Below are 21,001 nucleotides of genomic sequence, written 5' to 3'. Positions count from 1 at the left end.
TCAAGAGTCTTCTCCAACACCACAGTTCAAAAGCATGAATTCTTTGGTGCTCAGCTTTCTTTATAGTCCAATTCTCGCATCCATACATGGCTACTGGAAAAACCATAGCTTTGACTAGACAGACCTTTGTTGGCAAAATAACGTCTCTGCTTTTTAATATACTGTCTTGGTTGGTCGTAGCTTTTCTTCCAAGGAGCAAGCGTCTTTTAATTTCATGGCCACAGTCACCAGCTGTGGTGATTTGGGAGCCCCCAAACAAAGTTTGTCACTGTTTCCACTGTTTCCCCATGTATTTGCCATGAAGTGATGGGACCAGATGCCATGACACCATGAGGAGTGGGGTAAAATGCAAATATTAGGATTTATTTATTTCTAGTCCACAAACGCAAGATCTTCTACTTTCTAGGCAGAACTCACCAGAGTCCGCGTGATCAGAGACCAGCCTCAGGATGTGCCCGGGTTCTCCATCGATGTTGAAACAGACGGTGAGGTTGCTCAAGGGGAAATCCACGACAAAGTGGGGGTCTCCATCCGCTGCCAGGCCAGGGCAAGAACGGGAGAGAAAAAGAAAGAAGAGACATTTATTGGGCACCTTCCCTGTGTAAGCACTCTTTTCGTATTTTCTCTTGTGTTGTTGACTTACTCCGTGTCAACACAAGGAAGATGCCTGGGAGATGAAGCGATGCAGTGGTTACACAGGTAGCTTGTGGAAAGTAAATATTTGAATGCAGGTCCCCTAAATTCAAATCCAACGCTCCTGTGATGACACTGCAGTCAACTGAGCTGCAGGGGTAAGCGGGGCCTCAGCCTACACCCCCACGACGACTGAGTCCACATTCTTCAATTCCCTCTGTGGCTGCTCCTAACCTCTTCTGTCACGCTTAGGCCAGCCTAGTTAAGTGATGTGGATAAGAACTTCCTGTCCTGTCTCTGGAGAGCCACGGCCCTAGAGACGTTCCCAGCGCCAGTCGGACACAGCCCTTGCGTGAGTGGCAATGACTGAGCCCAGTTTAGAGCTGGAGACAAGTGAAGGACACAGTCAGCAGGAGGCCAGTCAGCAGTGACCATGGCAACTCCTCCTCTGGGTCCCACTGACTTTACTGCTCTCAAAATTCTGTCCGCAGATAAGACCACAAAGCTTGGCTGGCCCCTGCTCCTCGCCTGTTCCCCTCATTTTCACCTCTGCTAAAGACAGACGGTCTTGCCTCTCACTGTACAAACTATTTCCCAAGAGTCTACATCAGTTCTCTTTTCCCACAAGAGTGGAGGGTTGGTTTCTCTCTCTACACCAAACACAACACGTTTCCAAATTCCCCTCTACTTCACGTGTATACGCGTATGCATGTACAGGACTGAGTTTCCTGTATACGTATATATTCCACCATTCGTATATGGTGAGGGGTGGTGGACCAGGATTTCAGTGTTTTCAAGCTATGAGCCAGTTAAGGGTCTTGGAGGAGCTGCTGAGAAACCCCTTCTGTTCCCAGCCTGACTCAGAGGGGCCTCTGAAAGAATCTGGTTGATCTCACTGTAAACTGCCTTAAGCATCGAGTGAAGGACAATGTAATAAAGACATACAAGGTACTGGTCTTCTGTAGATGAGACGATGACAACCAGTGGAGATAAAAGTGCATACTTTTGGTGCTCTGTGGGCACACATATAACTACGTGACGGTTCTCTGAGAGTGTCTTGTGCTCACACCACATCATTTATACTCAAATCTTCCAAATTCCTTTACAAGGGAAGATGTTGCTTGCTCCAAAAGAAGAGAGGAGAGGTCTGGAAGTCATTACTCTGCTCAGTATCCAAGAGGAAAGTTTTCTTGCATTCCATAACGCGTGTGTGCTCAAAGGAATGACACCCTACCCACCGGGGACGATGTGTTTCCTCTACCCAGAGCTAATCTCCAGATTCCCTGGCTCTGTGAACCCGCATGCCCAGTACATCAGCAGCAAGGCAATAAGGAAGGCTTACAAAGGCAGATGTGTACATTTGAAGAATAAAACCCAGCCAGTGGGTCATTATTCCATCCAGATTTTTATTATAATCCCAGAAAGCTGGCCAAGGGAAATTTTATGGTATCGTTATCTGCTCTTCCCTTCTAAAGCCAAGGATTATGAAAATAATAGAATAATAATGTTTAAAAAGTGTGCACTGTGGCAGATAACTGTAACACCAGAAGCTGGAAGCGAGCATACTTCAGATCTCTAAAAACAAATGTCTTTTCAACTCAGTCATGATGAACGCGTGCCTCTGTCCAATCCATCCTTCTACCAGGGCTCCTGCTAGGGTCCTAAGGACTGTGTTATCTGTGGAGTTTAGGTGATGGTGTAATGACAATCGGGATTTTGAGAACTGCCCCAAGGCTGCAGACTTGACCTATAAATATAGGTCCTCACATCTTGTTCTATGAGCTGATCTAACTGGCTTCAGGGAATTCCTGGTCATCTTAGTCCTAAATATCTCAACTCTCAATCACACACAAGCTTATTCTTTCCTTTACCTGATGTTTTGGAGATTTTAATCCTTGGGTTGTATGGTTTCTTGACAGCAGGTCCTAGAGAGGAGAAAGAAGAGACCCACCATTGTTATTTATTAAAGAGGAGGAAGTGAGAGGTATAGAGAGTTGAGATGAGTCAAATACAGCTTTCAGATACATTTGTGACCATTTAAAAACATTGGTTTTACAGGAGGAGCTTGGCCTCCCAACACAGAGGGAAGGTGTAACATAAGGAGGGGAAACTATTTTATTTCTTTATAAATTAAATAATATTCTTCTTGCCTGTGATTTCTGTGCATATGATAGGAAAAAATGCAGAAAATATTCTATAGTTATGGGGGAAGGGGAAAGTAGAATTGTTTAATGAGGACAGAGTTTTAGATTTGCAAGATGAAAAAGTTCTGGAGATCTGTCTCACAATGATGTGAATATACTGGACACTACTGAGCTGTACACTTAAAAATGGTTACAATGTAGAGGCCAGAATGGGGGGTGCCAAGAGGGAGGGGGTCGGGGGAGGGATGGTGGGAGGTTGGGGTCAGCAAATGTAAGCTTTTACAAATAAAATGGAAAAGCAACAAGGCTCTACCGAATAGCACAGAGAACTATATTCAATATCCTATAATAAACCATCACGGAAAAGACTAAAAATAAAGAATGTATATGTGCGACTGAACTGGATTGAACTATGTGTAACCGAATCACTTTGCTGTTCAGCAGAAAGCAACCCCACATTGTAAATCAAATACACTTCAATTTAAAAAAAGAATGGAAAAATGGTTATGATGGTAACTTTTATTTAACTTTTTTTTTTTTTATAAAATAGCACTTTACAACAACCAAAAGGATACAAAAATGTAAAAGAAAAAGATATCATGGCAATCCAGGTCTAGAGCCGTGAGTGTAAACACAATTCACAAAGCAGCAGCAAAAATAAACATTAAAAAATAACCCCAAAGTAAATTACTTTCTGTCAACAAAATAAAATTAATATCTTGTTTCAAGCTGTCTGTATTAACAAGATTATGCTCCTCTGATGCTTGTGTTTCATTGATCTTTGCACCCAGAAAATGAAGATCACAGTATCTGAATGTTTCTAAGTGCTCCCTTCTCTAACTGACCCCTCATAAGCAGGACATGGGCAGAATCAGGTCAACCACACGGGAGAAATGACATCTCAGTCTGGATGCCTGCTTTGGGAGCCTTAAACTGTCACGGACACTCAAAAAAAAATCTTTAAATTAAAAAATCATCAGAGCTTTAAACAAAAGGAGGAAATTGTCTGAGTACTAACTGATGCTTCAGGAAAATTTTACATCTAACGAGCCTTTTGCTCAATCAGTTGGTTATTCCTCATCTGTGTTCTTGGCTCTCTGAGTCCTGTGTCGTTTATGAGTTTGCTATCTCCCGAAGCTGCAGAAATTTGAGTTACTAACATCAAATCAAGATGTTACTCAAACCCATTTTCCCTGGATGTGGCACAGATCTTGAGGCATGAACTCACAGCACCATGCAACTTACTTATTCATCCTTTTCACCAGAATGAATATTGTCCTAGGTTTGCCAAGACAAGCTCCACTCTTTCTAAAAACGCAATGTAGCATTTTTCACCTCTACATCAGGCTCTGCACTTTTCAATAAATTTCTAGTTCTGCACTCCTCATGGGAGAGGGTATCTAACATGTGTAGAACACTCATTCTGTACTTAAGATGCTGCACATTAATCCTTGCAACAGCCCTTCAGGAAAGACACCACTATCTACATTTTACAGGTGAGAGAACAGAAGCTCAGAGAGGTTCAGAAGCCTGCCCCAGGCCACAACTGGCGAGGAGGAGCCATGAGCTGAAATGGTCTGGATCCTAAGGTTGTGCTCTCTCCACGACGCCCAGGTGATTCTCAGAGTTTAGAATCTGAGGATCGCGCGAGGCTGGGTTCACATCAGTTCCCTCACCTCAGGACATGTGAACCTGGCAGGAAGCTAATAAAAACGTCACATATGAAAAGAGTGCTGTTTTCCACAAGCAGATATTACTGAAATATAACCCTTTGCTTTGGTTGAATTACTTTTCCTGCCGTTTTCCCATTCTTTTTTTTTTTTTTTTGGCTGTACCTCGAGGCATGTTGGAATCTTAGTTTCCTGATCAGGGATTGAACCTGTGCTCTTTGCATGGAAAGCGGATTTTTAATCACTGGAGCACCAGGGAAGTCCCTCTCGTTCTTGTTTCTACTAATTTCCCCTGAAAAATGGCACTGGGACAGATAATAAAAAATTTCTGTTTCAACTCTGGATTCTCTTATACAGAAGAACTTAATTTCTCCTGTATAATTTAAATAATATCTATAATAAAATAAAATTTCATTTATTTCATTGTAAACAAAATCATTAAAATTTTAAAAATACAATTTTAATAAAAACATGAGAAGTAACATTCATAAAATATACAAGACACGGGCTATGATAAACCTAGACAATGTATTAAAAAGCAGACTTCACTTTGTTGAAAAAGGTCTGTATAGTCAAAGCTATTGTTTTTCCAGTAGTCATGTATAGGTGAGAGAGTTGGACCATAAAGAAGGCTGAGTGCCAAAGAATTGATGCCTTCAAATTGTGGTGTTGCAGAAGACTCTTGAGAGTCCCCTGGACAGCAAAGAGATCAAACCAGTCAATCCTAAAGGAAATCAACCCTGAACATTCATTGGAAGGACTGATGCTGAAGCTCCAATATTTTGGCCACCTGATAAGAAGAGCTGACTCATTGGAAAAGACCCTGATGCTGGGAAAGATTGAGGGCAGGAGGAGAAGGGGTGGCAGAGGATGAGATGGTTGGCTGGCATCACCGGCTCAATGAACATGAGTTTGAGCAAACTCTGGGAGATAGTGAAGGACAGGGAAGCCTGGCATGCTGCAGTCTATGGGCTCACAAAGAGCTGGGCACAACTGAGTGACTAAACAATAAAATACAATATATAGTAAAATTTCATTTTATTTTACCTATAAAATTTTATCATATAACTTATTTTTATCTATATAAAATCAAGCATATGCATCAAATTACATAACTGAAGTATTTAAAAATATAGAAAGGTGGGCTTCCCTGGTGGTCCCCTGGATAAAAATTAGACTTGAAATGCAGGGGAAACCGCTTTGAGCCCTGATTGGGAAGGATCCCCCAGGCCGTGGAGCAACTAAGTTCATGTGCTAAACTCCTGAGCCTGTGCTCCAGAGCCCAGGAGCCACAACCACTGAGCCCATGTGTGGCAAGTACTGAAGGCTGTGTGCCCTACAGCCTGTGCTCCCCAAGAGAAACCACTGCAAACAAGCCTGCACGCTGCAGCTGGAGAGGAGCCCCCACTCTCCCCAACTAGAGAAAACCCACGTGCAGCAATGGTTTTCTGGGAAAACCCAGAAGAAGTTGTGGTGGGAAGACCCACCACAGCCCAAAAAATAAAATAAATAAAATCTTTTAAAAATATATAGAAAGGCACTTAAAAATGAATATTTGTTTACTTGTCTGTTCCTTCCTGTAGGCACTCAATATTGATGATTTATCGATAGACTGACTTTACCTTCTTGAATTCTATAGTGATCCACGGTTTATAACAACACACACACAAGCTAATCCACTGTTGGCTAGGAGCTGCAGGAATAGAACATTGTTTATAAAAATTACGACACAAGAAAATAAAAGAGATGACCTTGGCCTGAAAAAGCAGCCAGAAAGGGCCATGCGGGTCCCCACACTGAGCCCCACATGCGCTCACCTGGCTGCAGGTGTGTGCCCCGCAGGCTCTGCATCACCGTTTCGGGTCCAGTGGCCATGGACGTGCTGGACATGCCGTAAGCGGCCTCTGGGGCCTCTGTCCGCGGTGCTGACTTTAGTGTCATGGATGTGAAAGGGATGAGGAAGTGGTGGTTCACGGCCAGAGCCTGGGCCTCCTGCCTCAGCCGCTCCCTTTCTGGCTCCTCAATGCTCTGCAGCCAGGCACTCAGCAGCTCCTTCAGGGTCAGGTAGCTCCAGAGACGTTCCAGGTGGTTGGGCTCCTCCTGGCCGCGCCCCCTGGGCCTGGGGCTCTGCGGGACGTCGATCCCCACCTTCCGGGGCTCCACGGGCACGTCCTTCTTGAGCACCACAAACTTCTTACTGTTGCTGGCCGTGACCTCCACGTGCAGCCGGTCCATTGCCCTGTCCACCAGCTTCCCTGCGATTACGATCTCTGAGCCGTTGAAATAGTTGGGGAACAGTGTCCTGGTGGCATGCTCCACCAAGCTGGGAGGATAATCCACGCGGATGTCGGAGAGGAGTGGGGTCCTGATCTCATCGTAGAACCTGGAGAGGAGGAACGGAGGGGGAGAATCAGGGACTGCCCAGGCGGCAAGCAGGACAGGGCTTAGAGGAAACCATGGGCTGTTGGGGAGGCAGTTCTGATCTTAGAAGCAGCCAAGTCCAACATTCCACCCAGAACATTTCAGACAGGAGGCCATGCAGCAGAGGCTTGAATACCACTGGTGATGGGGAACTCACTACTCCACAAGCTCCCTCGTCTCTTGTCCACTGCTCTGAGGAGGACCAGGGAGCTTCTGGCAGTAAATCACAATTTTCCTTTCTGCAAGTTCCACCCACTGGTCTCAGTTTGCTTCTGGAGTAACACAGTGTGAATGAGGGTAATCCACCTTCAGTATTTAGATGCTGGAAGACACTGACCTTCAGACGGGTATAGACACTGCTGCATATTCCGTGAATATGCATACTCCTTACCTAGCCTAATCCATCTTAACATGTCTTCACAGAATATAATTTTAAGAATCCCTAACAGTCCTGCCAATACGTCACATGGTTTTTCTCATTAAATTCTATCATCCGGCCAGAATCCTCCTGTCACAGGAGAGAAGGCTGAGGCACAGAGGGTCTTAAGGCCTGAAGTCATGAGGCAGGGCCAGAATGTGAACCCAGATCAGCCTGATTTTAAGACGCATAGATCAGATTCGGGGTCCAGCCTCACGTCCAGGCCTCCTGCTGAGCCTGCCCTCCCCACCCCAAGGACACAGGCAGACTTGGGGTCCAGCCTCATGTCCAGGCCTCCCACTGAGCCTACCCCTGCCCTCCCCTCGCCCTGAGGACACAGGCAGACCACGGACCCGATGAGCTGGGCGCGGGCGTCGTGGTCTTCGTGGACTCGCCGCGTGAGCCCGCAGTTCTCCAGGGACAGCTTCTCCAGCAGCTTGAAGTCCACGTCGGCCCCGATGCCCACGGTGAAGATGCAGACCCGGCCCCGGGTGGCCTCCCGGGTGTTGTTGAGGATCTTGAGGGTGTGGGTCTCCCCGACGGTGGGCTTCCCGTCCGTCAGGAAGACCACGAGGGACACGCTTCGGTCCTCGATGTCGTTGTGGGCCACGTAGTCGTTGAGCAGCTGGATGCCCCTCTGCAGGGCCCCGTTGATGTCCGTGCCTGCGGGACACAGAACACGATGCTGGAGGCTCGCTGCCTCCCTCACCTGGACACATCTTCACACCCCTCCCATGCACCTGCAGGGCTGACAGGTGGGGAGAGCAGCCCCCTGCACTGACTCCAGGCCACACAGGCAGCCTAGAAACTCCGCAGATGCACAGGAAAGGTGCAGAGTTATATAACCTCGTCCTGAAGGTGTCTGATGGGCGTCCCAGGTGGCTCAGTGGGTAAAGAATCCGCCTGCACACTCTTTATAATAGCCGGGACACGGAAGCAACCTAGACGTCCATCAGCAGACAAATGGATAAGAAAGCTGTGGTACATATACACCATGGAATATTACTCAGCCATTAAAAAGAATGCATTTGAATCAGTTCTAATGAGGTGGATGAAACTGGAGCCTATTATACAGAGTGAAGTAAGTCAGAAAGAAAAATACCAAGACAGTATATTAACGCATATATATGGAATTTAGAAAGATGGTAACGATGACCCTATACATGAAACAGCAAAAGAGACACAGATGTAAAGAACAGACTTTTGGACTCTGTGGGAGAAAGCGAGGGTGGGATGATTTGAGAGAGTGGCACTGAAACATGTATATTATAATATGTGAAACAGATCGCCAGTCCAGGTTCGATGCATGAGACAGGGTGCTCAGGGCCGGTGCACTGAGATTACCCTGACGGGTGGGACGGGGAGGGAGGTGGGAGGGGGGTTCAGGATGGGGAACACATGTACACCCATGGCTGATTCATGTCGGTGTATGGCAAAACCACTACAATGTTGTAGAGTAATTAGCCTCCAATTAAAATTAAAAAAAAAAAAAAAAAAGAATCTGCCTGCAATGCAGGAGACATGGGTTTGATCCCTGATTCAGGAAGATCCCCTAAAGGAGGAAATGGCAACCCACTCCAGTATTCTTGCCTGGAGAACTCCATGGAAAGAGGAGCCTGGTGGGCTACAGTCCACGGGGTCACAGAGCAGGACAAAGACTGAGTGACTGAGCACACATGAGGGTCTCTGATGGTGCCTCAGCTTAGGGGTCTCCATTCCCTTAGCATGGCCGACCTGCACCTCTTTCAGAGAATTGCTTTGCAAAGGCAGGAGGGTGTTGGGTGCAGGGACTTGGAGAAAGAATACACCCCAAAGGGAAGCAGGGAGCACCGAGAGTGGAGGTGGGAATGTGGAGACCTTCGTGGGGATGTCACGTATGGCCTGGGGCTGGAGGACGAGGATTAGAGAACTCACTCATTTTTTTCTTATTGCTGGCATCGCCTTTCTGGCTTCCTGCCTCTTCAGGGTGTCCCCTGTCCACAAGGACCCCACCAAGCGAAGGCTGTCCAGTTTATGCCTCCCACCACCGCTGCCATTTCTAATTCAGACATGCTTGTCACTAGCAGCTCTGATTAAAGTCAGGGGACACTGCCTGCAGCGGGTGCTGGACAGGTTTTTTGCTTGGGGTAAGGTGAGATGGATGGCATGTGGAAGTTAAATCTCCCAGCCAACACGAAGCTTCTAGATCCTAAGAGTTTCGTTCAACTCTGTTGCAGCTGCTCTATTATTACCAAGAAAAGTCGAGAGTTCTGATAGCAGACATGAACACCCATTTCCTTTTTCTGACCCCAGGGGTTAGTTTTTTAAGTGGTCTTCTTGACAGACCAAATATTTCACTCATTTTCAGTACACAGTTAATGATTTTTAGTAAATGTATAAAGCTGTGTACCCATTACCACCATCCTGCCACCTGACTGGCGTGCTTTTTAATCTCCCTGCAAAATCTACCGTATTTGATTGAACCAGAAAATTTCCCCCATTGCTTCACATCCTCCAGAATTTCTGGCTAAAAATATAGATGTCTGTGACTGTGCAAACGCATCACTAATTCGTTCTAAGATGCACACATGGTCCACACATAAGGGAAACTTACAGCTGAGACAGCACACAGCACTTCTCTGGGTTCGGCCGCTTGCCTCTCTGGATGCCTCACCTAGCTTCATTGCCTCTGAAGGTGTGCACGTGGACCAGAAGGCAGGTGTTTATTTCCTCTTTGATCCAGAACTTAAGCGATGATGCCAAATCTCTCAAAGCCAGGGACAGCCCCAGGCAAAGGATGTGCTTAGCTTTTCTCACGCCAGGCACAGCAGGGCTTGGCATCGAATCTCTGTTAAGCTGAGGCATCTCCTGCACACTTAACAGCGGGGGTGGGCAGCAGGGGCTGGGCCTTCCCCGGCGGTCCAGAGGCTAAGACTCCAGCTCCCGAGGCAGGAGGCCCGCTTTAATCTCTGGTTGGTGAACTAGATCCCACGCCAACACCGAGAGTTGGCATACCACAACTAAACGATGCCTCGTGATGCAAGTAAGTCCTGGTGCAGCCAAATAAAAACAAAAAGTGAAAAAACAACGGGAGAGTTCCCATGGAGCCGCCCCAAGCATCCCACTGAGAGCTCCCCCAGGGATATTAAAGGGCCACATGCACCAGCAAGAGGGACTATCTGGGTAAAAGTGGCCATGTGTGTGTGTGCTTAGTCGCTCAGTCGTGTCCAGCTCTTTGCAAAACCTGCCGGACTGTCCATGGGGATTCTCCAGGCAGGAATGCTGGAGTGGGCTGCCATGCCCTCCTCGGGGGGGGGATCTTCCCAACCCAGGGATCGAACTCAGGTCTCCCACATTGCAGGCGGATCCTTTACCAGCTGAGCTACCAGGGAAGCCCCGAAATGGCCATATCTGACAGCTAGAGAAGACCTCCTGTGTGAGGCCACTGTTCTAAGTACTTTAAATATTTTAACTCATCCTAAAAAAAAAAGTCCATTATCCTCATTATACAGATGAAGAAAAGGAGGTAGAGAGAGATTAAATGCCTCATAGCTGGTGGGGCTGGATTTAAATCCAGGCAGTCTGGCTTCAGAATCCATGCTCATCTCCTGATGAGGAGAGGACACTAATTTTCTGTTCATCTGCAGAGGGTTGGGTCAATGAAATGCTGAGACAAAAAAAAAAAAAAAAAAAAAGGAAACCAGTGTGGTTTCTAAGGTTTAGATTCCAAAAGGGCATAATACGCATTACCTGTTTTCTAAAGCTTTATCCTGCTCTCCCCAGCACACACATAGCATTCTAATAGTAAGCAGCATCTTTAAAATAAACTCCTTTTAATGCATATTCTTTAAGTGGGTACTGTATGTCAGGAGCTATGCCAAGTTGTCGCTCAGTCGCTAAGTCGTGTCCAGCTCCTTGCAATCCCAGGGACTGCAGCACGCCAGGCTTCCCTGTCCTTCACCATGTCCTGGAGTTTGCTCAGACTCATGTCCTTTGAGTCAGTGATGCCATCCACCATATGATCCTGTCATCCCCTTCTCCTCCCGCCTTCAATCTTTCCCAGCATCAGGGTCTTTTCCATCGAGTTGGCTCCAGGAACTACAGGCTAAACAAAGATTAAGGGAAGTCTCTTTCCTCAGAGACTTCCCAACTTCCTTCCAAGGATCATCACTAAAATATTAACTCTAAACTTTCATTTCTCGCTTCAACCAGTAAAACAATTCCTAGATCACACTGTTGTGGAAACTGGTAGGAAATCCCATTGTATCCATAAATCAAAATTCCATTCACACAAGATCAAGTTCCAAACAAAGTTCATTTGGGAAACCAGAGCTTTGCCTTGGAGGGAAAATAACCAACATGAGTGATGAGAAACTCAGACGGAAGAGGATGGACAGAACTGGGTGTTTTCTGTCTCCAGATCTCGAAAGCAGATCACCTGAATCCCCCAGGAGACGGTGTCTCTATGGGCCTCTAGGAAGGATGGTAAAGGTCCAGTCAACATGCCAATACTGAGCTTCGGCCAGGCGCCCACTGTCCTCAGGACGAGTTGACAGTGGGAGTAAGATCTGGGCCCAGGGTTGACGGCACTGATAGCCAGCACAGGTGGTAACACGCTGTCCTGAGTCTCAGATCATCTCAGAGCTCTTTCTGGCCTTTCCCCTCACCTGCGCCCTTACCTTGGCACCACCCCCAGGCGAGGGTGCAAAGGCTCCACTGCCTTTCCACCTAGAGCATCTCCCAGGCCACCCGTAGTCCAGGAGGACCGACAGCTCAGGGGGGCGGCTCCATCTGCTGCCTTAAGGTTCTCACACTCAAGCACACAAAACACTGAATCAGCCACTTGGCTTTCACTCCTGGCCCCGAAAATCGGTTTACAAAAAGAGCTGCATTGTTTGGGATCCGTGAGATAAACCAGGAAAGGCTCCAAAACCTATCAGGTATTTCCCCTGTAACTTATTTGACCATCTTAGTTCGGTGCCCAGAAAAGGAGAAGCAAGCTCCTGGGGAAAGTGCTCACCTGTTATCTCCTTTCCTGTGATCAGCGTCAACTTTCAAATCCCTGTATCGTGTCTCAGCAAACAGGCAAAGCAGGACGTACTTACCTCCGCTTGGCGACATGTGGTGGATGTAGACTTTGCCATCTCTGATGCTATTGGGAGTAACTGACACCAAATGGTCCTTCCACACTTTGATCCGGTTGGAAAACCCAACGATATTGAAATGGTCCTGGGGTCGCAGGTCATGCAGAATTGTGAAAAGGGCATCCTTGGTCTAGGCAAACACAAAAGCAAGGCCAGTCATGTCCCATTGCATGAGTCTACACATCCCCTGGCTTGGAAACTGCACGCTGGGGACAATCCCAGGGTTATAATGGAGTGCCTGCTCTGTAAAGGGACTTGGATAAATGTCAAGGAACTTTATCACCTCAGTTCAGTTCAGTTCAGTCCTCAGTCATGTCCGACTCTTTGCGACCCCATGAATCGCAGCACACCAGGCCTCCCTGTCCATCACCAACTCCCGGAGTTCACTCAGACTCACGTCCATCGAGTCAGTGATGCCATCCAGCCATCTCATCCTCTGTCCCCTTCTCCTCCTGCCCCCAATCCCTCCCAGCATCAGAGTCTTTTCCAATGAGTCAACTCTTCGCATGAGGTGGCCAAAGTACTGGAGTTTCAGCTTTAGCATCATTCCTTCCAAAGAAATCCCAGGGCTGATGTCCTTCAGAATGGACTGGTTGGATCTCCTTGCAGTCCAGTGGCTCAGTGGGAAAGAATTTGCCTGCAGTGCAGGAGATTTGAGTTTGATCCCTGGATTGGGAAGATCTCCTGGAGGAAGAAATGGCAACCCACTCCAGTATTCTTGCCTCGAGAATCCCATGGACAGAGGAGCCTGGCGTGCTACGATTCATTGGGTCACAAATGAGTCGGCCAAGACTGAGCAACTAAACAACAACGTGTTTTACAACTTTATATAAAACACGAATGTTTTTCATATACGAAATGTCCTATCTGCTCTGATCCACATACATCAAGCCTTAAGCCTCTGGAACTTCACGACTGCTGTTCTCGAGACCTGGGGTGTTCTTCCCTGCTGCCTTATGCCCCTGTTTCATCTGACAAGTCCTTAGTCATTCTTCAAAACCCAGCTAATGCGCTATATTCTGTTTTGAAACATTTTCTGGCTCCTCTAAAGAGAGTGGACCTTCTGCCCTCTAGGCTAGCAGTGCCCTCAACGTACTTATAGAGTAAGTGCGTCCCCGTCTCGACTGTAGTCCACTCCATGTCTCTTTCCCTTCCTCCAGTGAAGGCAGGTTCCATCTATTATTTTTTTTTGGTTGTGCTGGGTCTTCGTTGAGGCACTCGGGCTTTCTACAGTTGAGGAGCAAGGACCTGGTTGCCCTGAAGCACGTGGGATCCCAGTTTCCTGAACAGGGATTGAACATGTGCCCCCTGCATTGGCAGGTGGACTCTTACCCACTGGACCACCAGGGACGTCCCTCCATCTATTTTCTTATCACCCAGGGCAGAGAACTCCTGACACACCCTAGAGAGAAGTTCAGAAGATGAAAGAACACAAGGACGATTCGTGAATGACAGAGGAAGGGTGCGAATCAGAACTACCACTGGATTTTAAGAGAGAACGAAGCACCGTGGGCTGCAGTGACGTGAGAAGGCGTTTCAGAGAACAGAGGGGATCTGAGGAAGAGGCCGGAAGGACCTGGGTAACTTGAAATACAAGGGAGGACATCCTGGAAAGAAGCCAAGAAGGTCATATGTTACCACGTGTAACATAGATCGCCAGTGGGAATTTGTTGTATCCAACACAGGGAACCCAAAGCCGGTCCCCTGGGACAATCAAGAGGGGTGGGATGGGGTGGGAGGTGGGCTCTAGAGGGAGGGGACATGCCTCTGGCCTATCCATGTGGATGCACAGCAGAAACCATCACAATATTGCAATCACCCTCCGATCAAAAACAAAATACAATTTAAATAAATATTTAAAAAACATTACACTGCACACCTTAAACCTACAGTGCTGTATATCAACTGTACCTCAGTACAACTCGGGGGAAAGCAAGTGACAAAAAAAAAAGACACAACAGCCCCCTTCTCTGAGATCCTCCTTCACGTGGCACACACACACTTTTCTGGCACTCATGACACGGCAGTGTCGTCATTTCTTCCAGCCCTTGCCCTTGCGAGGACCTCTGCATCTGCCGTTCCCTTGACGGATGCTCTGTCCCACAGTAGGCGTGCCTGCTGCCCCCTCCTCGTCCTTCCGTCCTGGGTTCACTCGCTCCTCTGTCCTTTCAAGCCGGCACCCCGACCCCTGCCTTCCCAGCGTCGATAGAGAGAATGTGATGACATATTTGTGCATTCACTGGACGGTCCAACTCAGCCCCACGTCTCTGAAAAAGCTCTGCAGGAGCTTTTTCTGTTCTGTCACTCTTGGGTCATACCCAGCTAAGCCTGCCCGCGTGGCAGATTCTTGAAACAGGCTTGCAGATAAAAGTGAGTGCTGGGAAGACTGTCCATCTGTGACACCAGACTCCTCAAAACAGCTGCCCCCTTGTTTCCTCCCTGCCCTCCCAACACAACAGTTGGCACATTGTGGGCTGTCAGTAAATAGCTGCTGAATGAGTAATTGAGAGAAAAAGAGGGAGAGAGAGAGGGAGAATTCTACTGAGTGAATACAAAGGGAGGAGGGGAGACACAGCCCCCACCCCTGAGAAGCTAAGACGGAACACTGAGAAGGGTGATGTGCAGGAAACACAGCTGAAGGACGGACAGCATTAAAGCAAGAATGAATAGATCAGATCGCGACAATAAACAGATGTGGGTGGAGGGCCCTGAGCGCGTCGCTGACGGAACTCCAGGAAGCTGGCCCCACCTTGACCCCTCACCCTTCCAGCCGCTCAGAGCCAGCACGACCCCAGTGTGAGCAAAGATGGGCTCAGCATCGTTCCCCATCTGAGAGGCTGGACCTCTGGGAAGCCTGAAGGTCCACAGCTGGGTGGTGACAGACAGGACCCGCAAGCCGAGGCAGTCCCTGGGACGGTACAGTTGGGGGCCCGCTGCTAAGGCAGCCACTAGGATATGTTCCCGCTGCTGGGGCTCAGAGCTGGCAGGGCCCCCCAGGGTGCAGGCTGGGGCCTGGGGAATCTCCTCAGAAGGCTGCTGTTTGTTTAGTGGCTGGCATCCCTAGGGATCCTTAAATAGCGAGCTCAAGCCCTCAAGAGGGGCTGGCCTGGCTTCTTGGCTGCTGTTTTCCCGCATCGTAAAGGATTCTCTGCTTTAGGAGCAGTCCTTAAGTCTCTCCACCCTCCTCCCCTGAGCTCAGCAATGAAGGGCTTCTGATGACCTTGTAAGGGCACAGCTCTGACTTGTCCTCAGGAACACTGGGGCAGGCAGACCTGCTGGCTCCCGGGAGTTCCACTTTCAGTTGCCTCGGGACCTTTGCACTGGTCTCTGCGTCCTTATTCCAAGGGGCGGGGGCAGACACTGCCTGGAGCCACCACCACTCATTAACCCTTCCTGAGCTCCGACCGGCAAGGTCTGGGGTGCTCTGCGTTCTGCAGAAGGCTGAACAGGCAGGAGGAAGGTGGTTGTCCAGATAGAAGAGGGAATGTGAGGTGGCTTCAGCTGGTGTTTCTGCACCCTGTGTTTATATGCTGAAGACAGACAGAAACCTGGGCAGGCTTTTCCCAAGAGTATACCCTAGAGACCAAGGTAAGCATATTCTAGAAAGATCAGAAAGGAAAGGAAAGGAAAGTGAAGTTGCTCAGTCGTGTCCAACTCTTTGCGACCCCATAGACTGTAGCCTATCAGGCTCCTACGTCCATGGGATTTTCCAGGCAAGAATGCTGGAGTGGATTGCCATTTCCTTCTCCAGGGGATCTTCCCGATCCAGAAATCGAACCCGGGTCTCCTGCATTGCAGGCAGACGCTTTACCATCTGAGCCACCAGGGAAGCCTCAAGAATGATCAGTGGAAGCCCAGAAAGATAAGAATGGACGGTGCAAGCTGGTTCAAAGGCCTGAGCTACCCTGGAGGTACTGACTGGTCATATCCACTCCTTGGTGACCCCAAAGGGCACTCGGCAAACACCAGCCTCTACACGTCACCAGAAGGGCTCCTTACGATGTTCCAAGTTGTGTCTGAACTGAAGGGAGATACGAAAGGCACACAAATACAATGGAGAGAGGAAAAGGAAATACTTCTCATTATTCAGACAGTAAAGAAGCACCCTGGCCTGCACGAAGCATTCAGACAAGATTCCCTTTAATCTGAGCCTCGTAGAAACAAAGAGAATTGGGATGACTGGCTCCTTGAAACAGCTCGCTAGTGAGGAATCCTTCTGCTTGTAGGTATGTCCCTCGGGTTGAAAGGAGGGGGGAAAGTATTTCCTCTGAAAACAATGTCTTAGAAGTTAATTCCAGCTCTGCCTCTGGTTTATTATTAAGTAAGCCTTTTCATCTCTGTCCACTTAAGTTCTTTTAGGAGCAAGGAGAATGTAAATAAATAAAAAGGAGCTCTCGGTTTCAGATTCTCTGTTCATCCAACTTGGCTGGCGATGGTCCCTCTTGGTCTAGTGGGTCTTCAGGAAAAGGAACTGTGCAACCTTCCCTGGTGGTGTCTGTCAGGAAAGGGGCAGGGCTGGGCCCCGGGATGTGCAGCCCCTTTTACACGCTTACTGTCTCCCTGTTAGGGCTGCTCCCAGGGCGGGAAGTTTCTGGGAACTGCTCTGTCTGGCGGGCTCAGAGCCCCTGTATTAAGCCAGCCTAGAGACAAGATGGACCTTCCTTTCCCTTCCCTACAAAACTGAGCCCGAGCAGCTGCAGGCTCTTGGCTCAGCCCTCGAGGGGGTGAGTGTTCCAGCTACACACGTTTTGAATCACTCACTCTGAGACGTTCCCCAAGGAGAGAAGACCATTAGGGTGACCCATCAGTGGAGTCCATGGAAAACCCAGCTGCCCACCCACTCCATCGGGGTACCCGCTGACTCTCCTCAAATCTTTCTGTGTCCATGCCGAACCGCCCACACCAGGAACCAAATCTGACACAAAAGGTTTTTGTACCCCAGTCCCTGGGTGGTTACGAGCCCATGACATCATAGAGGAAATCCAAGGTCAAGGGTCTTAGACACCAGATATGCCAAGCTTTCAGCAGAACGGCCCTGTTGTGCTCCGAAGCAGTCCTCTCGCTCACCCCATTCTAAAATGTTTGCTGAGGAGCTGACATTTTCCCTTTCCACACATTCCTTCTGGATGAACCCAAGAGAAAATCCTCTGTGAGTCTTCTCATCAAAAGCAAAAGAAAGCTAAGAACTTCTAAAAGTCTGGCTCGAGCCACGACAGAGAATTGTGCTCAACAGAGAAGTACCCTAGAACCCCCTAAGTTTCTGAGAGGTAATACCGGGAAGGGGAATACACCCATCGGCAACTGGACACAAGTGGGCCTTCTCCCTTCGCAGGTGGGTGGAGATAAGGGACCCAGGTGGGGACCAGAAAGAGATGTGTGACTGTCCTCCTGTGCAGTGCAGTCCCTCTTGTGGCCAGCAGGGGGAGCGCTCCATCCCCAGGACTGGCAATGGAGTCCCGCTACTGGAAGGACAGACAAGAGTCAGTGATCCCATCAAAGTTTGCAATGTCAGGCCCTCCCTGCAACCTCAAACTACCTGTCTAAGCCGTCACTGAGAAGGATGGAGATGTCCAGCACCTCGGCGTCTCTCTGCACCCTCCACAGACATCCACCCACGTCACCCTGCAGCCACCGTCACGGCTAAAACCAGGGCAGCCATGCTGAGCCAGCCAGTTGCTGCGGGGCCCTGGGCACCGATGACGCTTCAGTGGGAGTATTCCAAGACTGGCATTTCAAGGGCACAAGCATGGATTCCATAAAAGGCAGCATAACCGTACTTGGACATGCTACAGGCCTTTCAATGGTTTGAAGTTTTTTGAAATCATATCCAGACTGACCCACCAAGTAATTTTTTTTAAATCCCATCTTTACCAGCAAGGCAATAAATTGAGTGAGAAAGACCATTTCTCCATAATATATTCGTGTCCATATCATTATGTGTTCCAGAAAAATCTAGCAACAGATTGGTTTCAGAGAAGAACCTCAAACATTAAAAAACATCACCCTAGTGATGACAAAGTAAGCACAGTCCAAGAGGTTATAAGGACTCATAAAGGAAAACACTGATTACACAAAGCCTGGTGCCCTGCTGTCGCCTGTGTCATGACTCCCAAAGTGAAACACATTATATAATTTACATTAAAAATAAAAAGTGAAACCTGTAATACAAGAAACATAAAACGTCAAAAGGTGTCTATGACCAATACAAGGAACTGGTTGAAAAAAAACAAAAACTATTTTTCTGCTGGCCAAAGTATTCTTTTTAGAGAAAGAGCAGAAATTCAGAAGCTTTCTTTGCATCATTGGAAAATTGGGGCTAGAAGTCATCAGATCTTCCAATATTTTAAAACAGTTTGCATGCACCCTTATGGAAGAAAGCGAAGAAGAACTAAAGAGCCTCTTGATGAAAGTGAGAGAGGAGAGTGAAAAAGCTGACTTAAAACTCAACATTCAAAAAACTAAGATCGTGGTATCCCGTCCCATCACTTCCTGGCAAATTGGGGAAACAATGGAAACCATAACAGATTTTATTTTGGGGGGCTCCCAAATCACTGTAGATTGTGACTGCAGCCATGAAATTAAAAGACACTTGCTTCATGAAAGAAAAGTTATGACCAACCTAGACAGCATATTAAAAAGCAGAGACATTACTTTGCCAACAAAGGTCCATCTAGTCAAAGCTATGGTTTTTCCAGTAGTCATTTATGGATGTGAGAGTTGGACTATAAAGAAAGCTGAGTGCCAAAGAATTGATGCTTTTGAACTGTGGTGTTGAAGACTCTTGAGAGTCCCTTGGACTGCAAGGAGATCAAACCAGTCCATCCTAAAGGAAATCTGTCCTGAATATTCATTGGAAGGACTGATGCTGAAGCTGAAACTTCAATACTTTGGCTACCTGATGCGACAAACTGACTCCTTAGAGAAGACCCTAATGCTGGGAAAGATTGATGATGGGAGGAGAAGGGGAAGACAGAGGATGAGATGATTGGATTGCTGGATGTCCACCGACTCTATGGACATGAGTTTGAACAGGCTCTGGGAGTTGGTGATGGACAGGGAAGCCTGGCATGCAAAGAGTCAGACACAACTGAGCGACTGTGAAATGAACTGGGCATGTGTGTGTGTGCTAAGTTGCTTCAGTTGTGTCCAACTGTTTGTGATCCCATGGACTGTAACCTACCAGGCTCCTCTGTCCATGGGATTCTTCAGGCGAGAACACTGGAGTGTGTTGCCATTTCCTTCTCCAATGCAAGAAAGTGAAGTCGCTCAGTAGTGTCTGACTCTTAGTGACCCCATGGACTGCTGCCTACCAGGCTCCTCTGTCCATGGGATTTTCCAGGCAAGAGTACTGGAGTGGGGTGCCATTGCCTTCTCCGTTAGGACTGGTTCTAAAAGAGAATAATTTCTAACTAAATTCTGGCTAAATAAAAAAGTCTGAATATATTTAGATGTTACATTATCTTTTGCAATATAAACATAACTATACTTTATTAGTCTGTGTTTGGATTAATGTTATTCTAACTTGAGAAGCAAAGTCTCTCTCATATGAAGGCTCTGGTTATTGTTACAATCCATCACCAAATGTTTTGACTTTGCTCTGACAAATGTACCAAGTATTTACCTAATAATGTCATGGTACATGTTTGTAAAAAGTTCTTTGCCAACAATATTTCTTTGATTCTTTATCATGTATTAAGGACATCGATTTCTCTTGCTTGATGTAGAAATAACTCAAGACTTGAAAGAGATGATATTTTCTACTTCTCTTCACATGGGAGGTTTGCAGTTATCAGGATCTGCTCACAAGGCTGATGCCAAATCTCTTATTCTGGGAAAGAACTTAGTCTCACCACCTGCATCCAGGTGGTCATGGGCTACAGATAGTCATCCCCAGGTGCGGCTTCCTGCTCAAACAGTCAGTGGACAAGAGGATGCTGATCAAGACAAGGTTCCCCCAGGCCACGGACCCTTGCAGCTGGCGTGCTTCGCCCGCGTGCTCACACGCTGCTGCCTGACAGCATGGAGCTTGGTCCCCAGTGCTGTCCAGGGTCTGAAATCTACATCGCCTAACTGCATGCCTGGATTCTGGAGCCCTGCCCGTTTCAGTCTACAGATTTTTGGGGTATCTGACTCTCTTACCGCCCCTCGCCCCATTCAACTTTCCCTTATATGTGAGTTCTCGTGACTCCTGTGTTCCTGGCAGAGATCCACCTAGGCTACTCATTGCAAACCCCCAGGGATGTGCCTTGACGAACATAAAGGACAAGACACAAAGATTTGGGGAGGCTCTGAACGAGCCACGGTCAGAGTGAAACAATGGAATGGTTACGGAAGAACAACACACGGCACTTCAGCATGGGAGGATCATACATACAGGGAAAGAGAGGGGCTTCCTTGGCGGTCTGGAGGCTAGGGGTCCACCTCTAACCTGCTTATTATAAAAATATTAAAAATATATTCTCCTGCTTTCACTGCAGGAGACACAGGTTCGTTCCCTACTAAGATCCCGCATGCTGAAGGGTGGCCAAAACAAGAATGTTCTCGGTCTCCGTTCTTGCCCCATCCATTGAATTAATTTCGGAAAGACTCACT

The 21,001-nt window shown here is 47.7% G+C and overlaps 1 protein-coding gene across 1 annotated transcript in view; it reads right to left on the bottom strand.

The window, feature by feature from the left end:
* ITIH5 (inter-alpha-trypsin inhibitor heavy chain 5) overlaps positions 1–21,001 on the bottom strand; it is an 84,335-nt gene that overhangs the window by 8,186 nt on the left and 55,148 nt on the right. Inside the window, exons 8-12 of the mRNA XM_061435752.1 lie at positions 12,371–12,539; positions 7,640–7,949; positions 6,265–6,830; positions 2,505–2,558; positions 418–534 (exon numbers count right to left, since the gene is read on the bottom strand). Coding sequence (XP_061291736.1) covers positions 418–534; positions 2,505–2,558; positions 6,265–6,830; positions 7,640–7,949; positions 12,371–12,539 — 1,216 coding nt within the window. The remainder of the gene's footprint in view (positions 1–417; positions 535–2,504; positions 2,559–6,264; positions 6,831–7,639; positions 7,950–12,370; positions 12,540–21,001) is intronic.

This window comes from Bos javanicus, chromosome 13 (genome assembly GCF_032452875.1).
Source record: "Bos javanicus breed banteng chromosome 13, ARS-OSU_banteng_1.0, whole genome shotgun sequence".
In the NCBI taxonomy this organism is placed as follows: Eukaryota; Metazoa; Chordata; class Mammalia; order Artiodactyla; family Bovidae; genus Bos; species Bos javanicus.
Note: the sequence above shows the minus strand (reverse complement) of the source record. Positions and strands in the feature narration are given on the sequence as shown.